At 40.9% G+C, this 15,091-nt stretch overlaps 1 protein-coding gene across 1 annotated transcript; it reads right to left on the bottom strand.

Moving 5' to 3' along the window:
• Nucleotides 1-576: 576 nt before the first annotated feature.
• Nucleotides 577-4,549, bottom strand: LOC140466866 (uncharacterized). Its single transcript, XM_072562608.1, has 2 exons — nt 4,414-4,549; nt 577-2,790 (listed from the first exon to the last, which is right to left on the bottom strand). The coding sequence occupies exons 1-2, from the start codon at nt 4,486-4,488 to the stop codon at nt 1,576-1,578; spliced, it is 1,290 nt and encodes a 429-aa protein (XP_072418709.1). The 5' UTR covers nt 4,489-4,549; the 3' UTR covers nt 577-1,575.
• Between the last annotated feature and the right edge of the window lie 10,542 nt (nt 4,550-15,091).

The following is a 15,091-nucleotide window of genomic DNA, read 5'->3' as shown; positions in this document are numbered from 1 at the left end:
CTGCTTTTGACACAGTCAAATAAATGTTTTCTACAGCTGCGACAAATTTGGAACAGCAACTGAGACAATATGCAACATTCCAAAATAAAAGTCTTTGTTCCACCTCCCATTGTTAATGAATCCTTGACAATAAACCAAGAATCCAGATCCACAATGCTTCAAAACCGTGTGTCATTCTCTGTACCATATTCCCCGAAGTCCACCAATATTTTTAAGACATACTGTTTGCAAACAGACCAACAGGGGTGAAGACATTGTCTCTGCCCACATTCAGTGGCACAATATGAAGCCACATTTGGACCTTCGCATTTACAGAAAGAGCTCAGTTAAGTGAATAGAAAACTTAAACAGTGTGAGGTTAAAAGGTATTTCCAATAATTATGTAATGGGTAAAATTGTTGCCTTTGCCCATACTTCATGGACCTGTAGATTGCCTTAACAAAGATTTACAATTTAGAAGTGTGAGCTAAAAGAGTATAATTTATTCTCATCCCCATCCTCAATGCCTCAAAAAAGATGTTTAATGCAATACACTATGAGAATTATATTTCTAATGGAAGCAAAATTAACAGGTCACCTTTTTGTAACATTTTTATTACAAAATAATTTACAATGTGGCATTTCGTGGAAATAAATATAACTTACAGCAATATTTTAGACCAAAAGACATTACCAAACAACAAGGTAATTTGCAGGATCCATTTTTCATTTGGGATTCAGGTTGCAAGTGACAATTAAACAACTGGTTAGATTCACCAAAACAAGTCATTTTGCTAGCACACTAAATGAATCCGAGAATGTCAAAATAAAACATTTCTTCTCAAAAAGGCAATACTTCATGTTGAATATCTCGTCCATAACTCGTGTGCTTTAGAATATCACTTAGTTTTAGGAATTAAGGAGTTTAACTGCAGAAATTGGAGGCATCTAGTTCAGAAGGGTGTAAAAGAAATTCTGAAGTAAATGCAACTCAAACAAGCTTGGAGTTTTAACACAAAGGTTGACTTACAGGTTAACAGCTGGAAAGGAAAGATCATAAAATAGTCAATGAGATTTTTTAGATAAAGAATTAGCGACAGAGATATTTGCAGTTATTCAAGTAAATGTTAAATAATTCCTATGCTTTCTCAGAATAAAAAGCTTTGGAATTAAAAAGGTAGTTACTACCCATTTTTACATGTGAACTTGTCACACTGCTGTGGACATGGGTGAATCTTGGTTCTGAAGCTGTCTCTGCAGATTCAATTAGGGCACACCCACAGGCAATATTAGTTAGCGTTTGGAAAAGCAGCTAAGACACTATCAGTTTTGGGTCTTGTGTAGCTTGTAGTACTCATGAATTTCAGAGCTAAAATCAGGCGTAACCAGAAATACCATCAGTGTTCAATCTATTGTCCATAACGCAGCAGTAATCCTCAATAATGAGACAGTTGACATTAGTGCAGTTGGAGGTCTTGAGTTAATTACTTTTGTTGAAGTTTGAAAGCTTAATTTCTGTCAACATTGCTTTCTTCAGTTTCTTTTACCAGATGTAAAATGTCTAATTTTTAACTCAAAATGTCGTCAAAGCAAAAGTTAGTCTTTGGGTCTATTTCTTCGGGGATGCTTCTTGGAATCAGGCACATGTTCATCAATGGTAACCCACTGACCCTGCTCGTTTTTAACAAGGACACCTAAGCAGCGAACACCATCTCCTCTCTTACGCTTCGGAATGGTTTGACCCATAATGCTTTCCAGCATCTTGCTATTCGACAGGCTTATACAGTACAATTGAAAGTCATTTATCACATCTTCAGTGTAATATTTGAGGATATCCTCCTTTGGAATCAGGGGAACACATTCCTCTTTGTGGCCATGCTTCCAATGGTACTTCTGACAAATTTTACTGCAGTAATATGCAAGTCGACAACGTTCGCAAGAGCGAAAATGACAGTCCAAATCCTCCAGTTCATTACAAACAGGGGAAGAGCATATAGTTGGAAATGTTTCTGGCAATTTGGTTTCAACGTCAGAAATTGTGGATATGTACCTTGTTTTATGTTTATAATGCACATAAGGGTTTTTCTTGTATGCTTCAGGATTCTCCACCGCCAGCATTGCTTTTTTAGCAATGTGCACTCCTGCCATTTCATATTCATCTTCCTGTGACAAGTACCAAATTATCTGGGGGAAGGAGGACCTGTCCCAGGTTTGCTTACAAATTGGAATATGATAATGCTCGGCAAGGACCAGCCATGCTTTAACAAGCAACCCAAGGTTCAACCTTTGATCAGACATTTTCCAAGCCACTTCTAAGCAGTTAAAGATCTGCAATTGGCAAAGATACTTTATGTCATCCTCATTGCACAAGACAAGGCAATTGTACAGTATTTTCAAGCACTCCTGCCAGATAAAATGGCGTAAATGAGTAATTTCACCATCAAAAACAAGCATGATGCCAATATTTGTAACAATTCTGTATCGTTTATCCCACATTCGTCTGACACAGGGCAAGTAACAAGATATTCGACGTAAGAAGCCCAAAGCCTGAAAAAATGTAGAATGTGAGTGAATCAACTTCATGCTACCTTCAGCAAAGCATTCATCCACCAGCTCAGACCATGCAATTTCAGCAAAGCGCTGCAAAAAAACATGTGCTTCTGGGCGACAGTCGTCAGCTCCATTAATACAGATTTTCTCAAACAAATTTAACATGATAGTGTGTAGTTCTGACTGGGCCTCATAGGTGTCTTGTAGAATGAGTCTCATTATCCGTTTAATTAAATTGTCAGTGCAGTCTCCAATCAGCATCTAAAAGATATCACAAACATAAAGCTTTTGAAACAGTAAAGTTAAACCTGAGAACATTAGTAAAGTAAAGGGAGAAAAGTTAGTGTTTACAATCAACTTTTCTGTCCTAACAAAAATGTATTTCATGTGTCTTTTTAGCAGCTGGTTATGAAGAACCTCAAGTTTCCAAAGATCATTATGTAAGATATACATCTGGCTTCTTACCATGTAACAGCATAATAGCAACTACCAAGTTATATTTTTCATAAATTTAAAAGCATATCTACAAAATTCAAAGGAAAACCAGAGTTCCTCAAACCAGAGATCATAGACCTCTAAGCACACTTTGGGAATTTTCCAGAGGTTTGTAAATTAGTCAAGCAGTAAGTGAATGAGCAGCGCCTAGACAAAGGTTATTGCAAGTGAAGGGAGCAAAGGGGAATGCAACACCATATATGCAACAGCGCAGAGGGATACCTATTTGGAAGATTACTGGGAGTGGCAGATCCACTGTTAACAAGGTTGATGGTGGATGCTACTTCAGTTCAGCTTCATTCAAGCAAAAGAAGTTTTGAAAATAAATTGAAAGACAGGTACTCTGTACTACAAAAATTCAAAGAAAAGGCACCCAATTATGTTTGCCAAGGTATCATAAACACTGCAGAACTGTGAGGGGTCCAGGTTTGACTTGAAAATTAACAAAGCACACAAGCGACAGGAAATAAAAAAGGGAATTGAAAAGCAGAGAATTTGAATTTATATATAAACATGGTGAGACCACAAATACTATGCAAAGTTCTGCTCAATAAAGACTGAATATGCTAAATTCTATTTTCCCTAGGAAAGAAAGATTGAGGTGTGTTCTAACATGGGAGAGTGCATTCAATTCTGGACGTATAGATATTTCCATTTATGGATGAGACCAAAACAGTATTTCAAGATAATAAACTTAATAGGGAATGTAAGAGAAATATATTTACTCGAAGGTATGGAACGTTCAATCACAAATAGTTGAAGCAGATTATTGAGTTGTATCAAAAATGAAGGTAAGTACATGAAAGAGAAAGGAATAGAAATATGTGCTTAGTAGATGAGATTAAATAAAGTGGCAGGGTGATACAGAGCATAAGCACCGCCATGAATGAGTTCTGTTGGACAAACTATCTCTGTGCTATAAATACTTTGCAGTTTTAGGTAACAAGCTGAACAGGGCAATTCATTAAATGGGGAAAAAAAGTATTGCTTGCGCACACATTTTCTGATCCACCTGCTCAGAGATATTGTTACACACCTCTGGAGCAGGTGAGACTTGAACTTGGATGCCCTGGCTCAGAGACAGGGACACTACCACTGTGCTCGAGGCACCCTTTGAAGACTCCGTTTTAGAAGCAGGTCCCATAGCCCTTTCCAATCACTGTTGCAGTCGTGATGGGGTTACCCATGGAAGTGTGTTATTGTCCAGAGCAGTACCGGTTGTAGCTGTTTCCTGTCAATGGTGTTGAATGTACCTGGTCCTGTCAGACAGGGACAGCTGCTTGGATCAGACACTAACAGTAGGCCACCCCCTGCTGAACCAGCTTCTGGGTTACAGTGTCACAGAGTCACAAACCACCCTCCTCCACGTCCCACCGGGCCCTCACTCACCTCCAGCTGCTGTTTGTAAGGGACTCCGCTCCGTCTCCGGGACAGCGCCGGCTCCTCTCCAGCGGCCGCCATCATGGCCCTCGGAGCCGGAGCCAGGGCCTCCGAGCTGGACAGGAGTCTCCCCTTGCATGCCAGCCCGCCGACCTCCAGTTCCTGCTGCCACCTTCAGGATGGGAAGAACATCGCACCACCAAGGCCACTCCCCAAAAGGGAACCAACCCCAATTCCCAAACCAACTGAACACTTGCAGGTGCTGAAAACAATTCTGAGGAAAGGTCAACCATTAATTTTTGCCGACAGAATATTTACTTTATTGTCTGTTTACATTGCAGCTATCCATACCATAGTTTGCCATCTTAAGGCAACCTCCCCCCCACCTTGTCTCAGTCTCAGTCCCAACCCTCAAACTCAGCACCACCTTCCTAACCTGTAATTTTCTCCCTGACCTCTCCACCTCCGCCCCCACTCTCACTCCCACGCCCACGCCGGCTTATCACCCTCACCTTAACCTCCTTCCACCTATCGCATTTCCAACGCCCCTCCCCCAAGTCCCTCCTCCCTACCTTTTATCTTAGCCTGCTTGGCACACTTTCCTCATTCCTGAAGAAGGGTTCATGCCCAAAACGTCGATTCTCCTGCTCCTTGGATGCTGCCTGACCTGCTGCACTTTTCCAGCAACACATTTTCAGCATTTAAGGAAAGGTAAATTATGTCTTTACAAGAGCTATAGTCCCTAAGTAGTGAAAACTTTGTTCAAAAGTATTCACTCTACAGTTTAGAATCATTAACATATTGGAGACAGAGAATTTAATCAACAAATCATAACACTTAGTGAAACATCCCACCCCGCAATGTTTTTCTACAACCTCTACCATCAGGGAGAAGGTACAGAAGCCTGAACACGTGCACCACCGGTTTTGTAACAGTTCTACCCTACTGTTGTTAGAATACTGAATAGACTCACAAACTCTTAACATTTGCCTATGCCTGTGTTTTTGTTTTTGCCACTGTTTACCGATTATTTACTATCTATGCTACTTAACTATGTGATCTGGCTGTATTGCTCACAAGACAAAACTTTTCACTGTGACAATAAATTCAATTCAATGCAATCATACTCCAGAATGGTATCTTATTCCTCTCATGTACTTAAAGTTACCCCTCCCTGGTTCTTCCCTTTCTGAAAGGATTTAATTTGTTTTAGTCCCACAGTCCTCTAGATAACAGGGACAGTAACAGAGCTCGGGACAATTTTATCTTCTATTAATCATACAAAAGTAAAATACTGCAGAAGCTGATAATGTAAACTGTAAACTGTATTAGGAGTATTCAGCATATAGTCTGCAAGATTATGAAATGAGGATTCTTTATTCCACTGTCCAATCTTATGAACTTAATTTAAAAAACTTAACTCCAAGAAACAAACTACTTAGAGTGGATTTTCGTGATCAATGTTCCAGATTCACCAGGACACTTGATGGCATATCTCCTGATTATTTATCACCGAGGTAGCAGTGTTCAGTTGGCGGCCTCCTAATTTCCCATGATGACATGGACCAGATTACTTATTATCCTAAATAGGAAACATATCTTCCTACCTTATGACCTCTTGAACTTGAGGGCACAATGAAGGCAGTCTGCATAGGTCTCCCAGTGTTGCTTTCTTGATCCACTGCCAACTCATTACTGTCTAATTAGTGTCAATGACTTCAGATTGCCAGATTTAAGACTTGGGCACCTTGGCACTGTGAATCACAAGCTGCAGACTTCCGCTCCTGCTTCTGTTATCTCCTCTCTTACAGGCCTCTGGCCTCTCAAGTATCTGTAACTCTATGGGCTCCAGGCTCCAATCCAGCCAGCCAAGAACATGAAGAGGGCCCATGTCTGACTGAATCCTCTGCCCAGTATCCTGTTGGGCTGAGTGAGATGTATAGATACCTTATTGATTAATTAAAGCTGCTAGATTCATTTTTGAGATGAGTGGCTAAGGTGAACTTATATGTGACTCTGTGCACAGGATTGGGATGTTCAGAAGCCAAATGGTGAAACATTGCCAACTTTCTGTCTAGCTTCTGCAGAGGACTGTGGTGTGGATGCTTCCATTTGCTTAAGGCATGGGCATAGCATCAGCCACAACCCTCTCTAAACTGGCAATGGCTGGTTACCTTTCACAGTCTTCTGGCTGAGTGCCTCAGTCCTTCCCATACCTTTGTTGGGCCTGTTTCCTTTCTAGTGAAGGAGGACAATTTAAGTTGCACTGCTTGAGGCCGCTCATGTGTGTGGTAGTCAGGCCAGTCTCGTTTGCCCAAATCTGTTACAAGTCCAGCTTGTCCTTTGAGAATCTCTTGGATGTGCTGTGCCACAAGGCGTGCTGTGGATTTAAGACAATACGATTGGATCTGTTCCATGTACCTCTTCATCTTAAGGTTTACATCCCCAACCATGCTGACTGTCACCTCCCTAATGATAGTTCCTACCTTAATGATGGAGTCCAGTCTTGTCAGATGGTGTAACCATGCATGCCAAAGAAAGACAGTCAGATTCATTACTGTGAAGTTTCTCAACTTCATCCTCACCACTAGCAGGATGGCTTTTCAGCTGCATGTCCCTAGCTGATTTGGTGCAGTATTTCAGAAAGGTAGTGTGATCAAACTATTTCAATTCCAGAGATACAGAGACCAGGTCCTCTCTATTTGTACCCATGAACCTTTTGTTCAGCCTTGGTAGATTACTGCTGGTGCTAAGCACCCATAATAGGACTTCAAAGATCTACCGTGGACTTTGTTGGATATCCATTCCTCTCACTAGTATTTCCCTGTGAGCTTTCCTCACAGACATTTCATTGCAAATGCCAACTGCCCCTTCATTTTGAGGCATCAAAAGCCATGCGCAGGTGCACATTCTTGATCTAGTCATCAGCCACTACATTATTGGACATCGATGGTCTTCCCCAAAATCTGTCCAGCTTGGCACACAGCATAGCCCTGATGGGATCCAGCTTCAGTCCTGTGCTATGGTAAAATATAGCACACAAGAAGCTGCTTCCTGGCCACTATTTTGACTTTCAGCTACAGCTTCATCCTACAAAGTCTGGGCACCTTCTGCAACTGCAGCTACTTTGGCCTCCCTTGCTGACAGGGCCAGTTCCAGTTCTTCACATTCCACTGAATCTCAGCCAGGCACCTTACCATGTCATCCACCATAATTCAATGCCTGAGTTGGGAATCTTATTTCTGACATGTAGCTGTAACAGAGGATTCATGCATACAGATGGCAAGAAAATAACGAAACTGGAATTGTTTTATTTCACCAGCTTTTGATTTATATAAACATGAATGGAAAAGATTAACTCCAAGAAATAAATTATTTACAATGGACGTTCACAGCCAATGCTGCAGTTCCACCAGGAGACCAATGAGAGCTTAATTCCTGCTTTCTAAACCGATACGCAACAGAGTTCAATTGGTGGAGCTCCTACTAATTTCCCATGACCGCATGGATCAGGTTATCTAGTTTCCCCAATAAGAAGTGGAACTTTCCCCTGGGGCCTCTCAAACTCAAGGTGCAGTCTAAGTGGTCCACATATGTCCTCCACAGCTGTTTGCTGACTCAACTGCCACTTGCTGGCTGTTTAAGCCATGTCACTCACGTCAGTCTGCTATATTTGTGACTTGAGCTTCTTGACACTGTGAAACCGTGACAAACGTGTTGCTGTCTTGCTCTCTTGACCCACTCCTTCAGGTTTCTGGCATCTCCACTTTCCACCTCCTGCTGAGGGGACTCCACAGGGCAGACAAGGTTTCCTGCAGTGTCCTCATGGGTCTATGATCTGGCTGATAACCAGTATCGTGCAGAAAATGCCCTGCAGTAGACAAGGCCTTGCCCCACTCTGAAGCTGGGAGTTGAGGGTTCTGTTTGTCTCCTCAGTCACAAACTATTGGAAATGTTCATTAGGTCTGGCAGCGTTCACGGACAGAAACAGAGTTAATATTTTAGATCCAGATGAACTTTCATCAGACTTCCTCTTGTATGATTGTCAAGTGAAGATTCTTACTTGTTTGAAATGGTCTTTGACTGGCACTGGACTACTATAAATGTCACTCATGATGTATCAGGCCTTGCCTGAATGTTCTGGGGATCTTAAGGCATTCAGGCACAGACTAGTTGTATCTGAGAAGTTGTGAATAGTGCAGAGCACTGTGCATTCATCAGCAAAGATTTCCTCTCCTGACCTTATGATGGAGGGAAGATTATTGATGGAACAGTTGAGGATGTGTGGGTGCAGGACCCTTGCCTGACAAACTCCTACAGTGATGTCACAATGTAAATACAGTAGGATGAATGGCCTCTTTCTATGCTATATATTTTCTGTAGTTCTATGTCCAGGAGCTGAGACAATCAGCCTCTAACAAATGCAACCATCTTCACTTGTACTAGATATAACTCTAATGAGTGGACAGTACGTCACTTTATTCTTATCGACTCCAAATTTACTAAGGTCCCTTGATGTCAGTTAAATTCAGTTATTTTGTCTGTGTTTGAACCAAAGCTGCAAAGATGTCTGAATGTGAATGGCCCCAACAAGCAGGCTGGTGCAGAGTAAGTACCACTTGATAACACTATCATTGATGCATTCCTTCATTTTTCAGATGGTTGAGAGCAGACCGATGGGACAGTAATTAGCCAGATTGCATTTGTCCTGATTTTTGTGCAAAGAGAATGCCTGGGCAATTTTCTACCTTGTTTGATAGATACTAGCATTGTAGCTGGGAGAGGTGAAACATTTTGAGATTGATTTTTGCTTTTACCTTCTGGGCATTTTGCAGGCAGAACCTAAGTGGGAAAATCAGGTGGCAAGTTGTGATTGTGGATTAGAGCCTGCCTGATTTTTTTTCTTCCCATGAATTTAAACTGAATGAAAACCAAAAAAGCTCTGATGCCTCCCTACATTCCACCCAGCAACAATGTCCATCCGATCTTCAGACCACGTGTTCCAAGAAGAGGTGGCATGTCATATAAGCAGGTAAAGCTGAAAACCTTTCAACTGATCCTCATGCTACATTCCTCCTTCATGTCCTTGTAGGAAGATGATAGACTTCCCAGAAATAGTCACCCCCTGTGTTGCCCCTATGTAGGAAAACCTCCAAGGTCTAATCAATGCAGGCTTGTTAACAATGCTTGTTGAAACCGCACGCATAGCCAATAGGGGTTTGGCCAGCAAAATTTTGCTTCCACTTTTAGAAAATATTGTCGTCTTCTAAATACAATCGTCAGCTGATCAGATTTTTCGTGATTGTCTGCTAGAGCAAAATGTAATTATTTTAACCAGATACATCATTCAAAGTATCTAACGTATTGGAGTCGAAGTGGCTGATCACTTGAATGCTTTGCTGAAACTGTTGGGAGTTTTAACATATAAACTGCCAGACAAGATTGTGTGGTTCTGATGCCCATGTCTTATCACTGGCAATCAGTAGCCGACTACAGACAGTAGACAAAAAGAACACTAGAAGTAGATAGGAAAATAAATGTGATTATCTTATGTGTATACAAATAATTCTTATGTACGTATTTAATTTGACGTAAGTTTTAAGTGTAATGCTTTTGTGCTGGGAAATCTCTATTGAAACCAGGTTTTACTGAATGTGGTGTGTTCTCAATGCAAACAGTACTGTAACTTGCATGTATCAAGCTGCTTTTGGGATTTCTTTTCACCAATTAACTTCAGCAAAAATGGAGAAATAGCTGCAATTTTTCATGTGAATATTTTAACAGATATGTTCCACATGTACTTTCAGTAACTGCTGTTTTGTCAGTTGAATCAGTGTCTGACTTTACCAGTTAGAATTTATTAAAATGACCAGAATTGTAACTGTGCTAGTTTAATAGAAGTGAACTTGACCCTCCTCAAGAAAGCTGCTTCTACAATGACACTGCTTTTGGTTCAGAAACTCAACTTGTGTCATCTCCCAGTAGTTGCCCTGCTAACTGTAGTTCTGTCATCCTGCGAAAAGCTAAGAAGTCTGGCTCAGTGGTAGGGAATGCTACCACAGCACCACAGAAGCCCCTCCCTGGAGTGGTTTTCAGACAGTATTGCACTATTACTCATGCTAACTGGACTGACTCTTGCCTCAAGGGTGTCACACAGGAACCAGTTGCCAATTGCAACGTGAAAGTAAAATTACTGTGATCTTCTAAAGATTTCATTTCTCAACCAGTTCTTCATGGTTGCTGACTGCAACAAACCCCAGCAGAATTACTTTCTTTTTGCAAGAAATTCTGTGTCAGAAGATGCGCACAATACAAGATATAAAGACTGTTCAAGAAGGATATGATGCAAACTGTCCAATGGTTGTAGTCCCTTTAGGGTGCAGATTTGCTCGCTGAGCTGTAGGTTTGATATCCAGACGTTTCATTACCTGGCTAGGTAACATCATCAGTGGTGACCTCCAAGTGAAGCGAAGCTGTTGTCTCCTGCTTTCTATTTATATCTTTCTCCTGGATGGGGTTCCTGGGGTTTGTGGTGATGTCATTTCCTGTTCGTTTTCTGAGGGGTTGATAGATGGTATTTAGATCTATGTGTTTGTTTATGGCGTTGTGGTTGGAGTGCCAGGCCTCTAGGAATTCTCTGGCATGTCTTTGTTTAGCCTGTCCCAAGATAGATGTGTTCCAGTCGAAATGGTGTTTTTTTTCATCCATGTGTAGGGCTACGAGGGAGAGAGGGTCGTGTCTTTTTGTGGCTAGCTGGTGTTCATGTATCCTGGTGGCTAACTTTCTTCCTGTTTGTCCTACATAGTATTTGTGGCAGTCCTTGCATGGAATTTTGTAGACGACATTGGTTTTGAGCATGGGTTGTACTGGGTCTTTTAAGTTTGTTAGTTTTTGTTTGAGAGTGTTGGTGGGTTTGTGTGCTACTAGGATTCCATGGGGTCTTACTGGTCTGGCTGTCATTTCTGAAACTTCTTTGATGTATGGTAAGGTGGTTAGGGTTTCTGGCTGTGTTTGGTCTGCTTGTCATGGTTTGTTCTTGAGGAAGCTGCGCACTGTAGTATTTGAGTATCCGTTCTTCTTGAATACGTTGTATAGGTGGTTCTCCTCTGTTTTCCGAAGCTGTATTCCCTTTTGCTTGTGACAAAGGTTTCATCAATTTGCAGTGTTGATATTCGAACTTTCTGCAGTTGTATGTTCTATGGTGAATTAAAACATTCTTAGAATTAAAAAAAAAAGTTACGATGTGCAGTGCCACACTTTTCGACTCTGACTCTCCAGCACCTGCAGTTCTCACTTTCTCTCACTTGGTCCTGCCTCTGCTAATCACTGCTGAAACACTACAGGCTGAATCTCACCATTAACCGGCAAAGTGTAATTTTTGGCAACCTTCATGATGGGTTTCTCTCTGCGAGACCTGAAAGTTTTGTAAATTATGATAGGAGTATACTTTAGTAGCATAAATTAGATAAGTCGGGGAAATGGTGCATGAATATCATTCTCTCACAAGCTGACTGGAGATGGATCCTCTGTTTCTTTTAGATGTCTATGTCCAGTATTTTTTAAAATGCATGTCCGAAGTACTTAATTGCAATGAGTTATAAGTTTATGTGGGGCTGAGATAGAGAGAAATGTCTTTTGAAAGTCTGTGCTACATACTTGAACACAATAGTGTTTGAAAGCACATCTGTACTCAAATGTCTGGTGTTTCATCAGAATAAGTTTACTGATGAACAATTTTTTTATACTGTTGCCCAGAATAATCATGGCAGGTAAACTCACTTCTAGTTGTTTGAGATTAGCACTGTTTACACTATTAGCTACACTATTAGTTATTCCAGATGCTTTAAAGGTTTGATGCAGTTGTAAGTCTGTTACAGGAGCATGACACTCACTGGCTATGTCCCTACAATAACAATGCTAAACTGGTTTCATGATTTCAACAGGAGAACTTTCAACAGTAAGCACATTTTTCTGATTCTCATAAAATAGCGTCAATACTTCAATAACATCAATAGTGTTCAAAACACACATGCATTTGGATGTACTGTGCTAATGTTCTTTCATACCCCAAATTCTTGCAGATACTTTTTAAAAATTCATCCATGGGATGACGTATCACAGGCTAGGTCAGCATTCATTGCCCTTCCCAACTGGCCAGAGAGCAGTTAAGAGTAACCACATTATGGGTCTAGAGTCACTTGTAGGCCAGACCAGGTAAGGATGGTAGTTTTCCTCCCTAATTAGTGAACCAGATGGGTTTTTCTGACAATTGATGATGGATTCATGGTCATCATTAAATTCTCAATTCTGGAATTTTTTTGTATTGATTTCAAATTCCACCAACTGAATGAATTGAACCTCAGTCCCTGGAACATTACCTTGGTGTCTGGATTAACAATCCAGCAATAATACCACTGGACCGTCACTTCACCTGTTTGTGTGTCTTTAGTATGTGATCCAGCATTGTGCTGATCAATTAGCATTACACTAGCAAACTTATTTCTAAAAATTTATTCTTGAGATGTGGATGACACCAGCAAAGCAACATTTGTTACCTGTTCTTAGTTTCTCTGAGGACATAATGCATCATTACACAATAGGACACTGGAATCCAGACTGTGTAAGCCAGTCTGACTTTTTCTTATTCCCTGAACAACAATAATAAAACAGGCAGGTTCCACTGCCAAAGTCCCACAGCTTCATTATCATTGTTGCTTGTGCCAACCATAAATTAGCACAATAACTGAGTTCAACTTCACAATTTGTTACAGTGGGAATAGAGTTCATGACCTCCAGGTTCTTATTCCAGAACTATGGTCACTCAAAGAAATTTGTATTAATTAAGCAGATAATATTTCTAGCAGTGTAAAGGCTCACACTTACTTTCACTTTCGTCGTGCATTAATTAATCTTTTCCTGGCACATCATCCACAGCTCTGGCATGATGCTGCCCCTGATCTTGGTACGAACCACATCACTCAATACCTGCCATAATATTCATGAAATCCTGACTTTGATAGAGGAATGGGACATTCCTGCAAAATACTGCTCAGCAGCTTCATGGCTTAAAGCAGTTTGGCATAACGCGATCCTTCTTCCTTACTGACACCCTGATTGTATTTGACTTTCTCCTTGTCACTGCCACTTTAAAAATAATCCATTGTTGAAAATTCGGATTTTTGGCTGCAAGCTTTAAACTTCTAAAATACTCATCTAGGGTCAGGCTACAATATTTCCTCCACAGGATCTCTCAAAATTAATCAGCAACTGAGTAAATTTTAAAGGCTGTCAGTGTTGCAATTCCCTGTGTCCTCATGAGTATATTTAACTGGAGGCCTAGCCCCTAGCAATAAACATGTAAAATATGAGAATACACACTGACAGGGAATCAGGATACATGAAGTGACATCAAACATAATAACATTTTGATGTAAAAACCAAGTGTAGTGCGGCACCACAGTGGCTCAATGGTTAGCACTGCTGCCTCACAGCGTTAGAGACCCAGGTTTGATTTCAGCCTCAGGTGACTGTTTGGAGTTTGCATATTCTCCCTGTGTCTGCCTGGGTTTCCTCCAGGTGCTCTGTTTTCCTCCCACAGTCCAAAAATGTGCAGATTGAGTGGATTGGTTATGCTAAATTGCCCATAATGTCCAAACGTGCAGGTGGATTAGTCATGAGAAATGTGGGGTGGGTCTGAGTGTGATGCTGTTCAGAGGGTTGGTATAGATCCAATGGGCTAAATGGCCTGCTTTCACTCTGTAGGAATTCATTGATTCAGTTCCGTGGAAAACATATGAGAAAACTTGTCCTTTGCTGTTTTAGTAAGTTCACATGTGAAGAATTGTCACTTAGATGAATTATTGGTGACTTTTATCAAACATGTCCTAACTATTGTGCAAGTCAAAGTACAAAAGAAATAAGAGAACAGATGTGTAAAATGTAACTATTTCATAGTATTATGAAATCCTTCCCTCAATACATCCACAAATTTTTGTGTTCAGTTGTTTAAGGACTATACAGAGATACTTATCCACAGGAATTCAATCAGCCTAACCATTTCTGGTTTTGTAAATGAAACCCGGTTACTATATATTCCATTATTGTCTTATTGTAAAGTCTGAAAGCAAATGAGAAAAAAAACAATTTGACTTGAGTTAATCTTGGATTATTTCAATCTGGGTGCTAAACAACTTCTATCTAGTCTCATCTCTTACTTTGGAATTTCCCAAGATTTTATCATCGGAGTCAATATTTAGTTTGCAAGTATGTATTTACTTAATTTTGCTGAGTTTAAACAAGACATTAGGTTGTGCCCAACAATCTAGTCACTACAGTCACTCTGGTCATAGAAGACCTGGATTCTGAATTAGTGGTGCTGGAAGAGCACAGCAGTTCAGGCAGCATCCAAGTAGCTTCGAAATCGACGTTTCGGGCAAAAGCCCTTCATCAGGAATAAAGGCAGTGAGCCTGAAGCGTGGCGAGATAAGCTAGAGGAGGGTGGGGGTGGGGAGAAAGTAGCATAGAGTACAATGGGTGAGTGGGGGAGGGGATGAAGGTGATAGGTCAAGGAGGAGAGGGTGGAGTGGATAGGTGGAAAAGATGATAGGCAGGTAGGACTGAGTATTGTCTCTAATAATGGGTGGGGTGGTTTTGGGTGGGGTTGGGGGGGTGGTTGGAGTTAGAGGGA

Source organism: Chiloscyllium punctatum, chromosome 44, assembly GCF_047496795.1.
Source record: "Chiloscyllium punctatum isolate Juve2018m chromosome 44, sChiPun1.3, whole genome shotgun sequence".
Lineage (NCBI taxonomy): Eukaryota > Metazoa > Chordata > Chondrichthyes > Orectolobiformes > Hemiscylliidae > Chiloscyllium > Chiloscyllium punctatum.
This window is presented reverse-complemented; position numbering and strand designations above follow the sequence as displayed.

What these genes read in the sequence shown, in the direction of transcription:
- LOC140466866 (XM_072562608.1), bottom strand. Translation starts at nt 4,488, where the DNA reads ATGATGGCGGCCGCTGGAGAGGAGCCGGCGCTGTCCCGGAGACGGAGC. An exon ending in CTTACAAACAGCAGCTGGAG is followed by an intron (nt 2,791 to 4,413) that starts GTGAGTGAGGGC and finishes GATATCTTTTAG; the next exon opens with ATGCTGATTGGAGACTGCAC.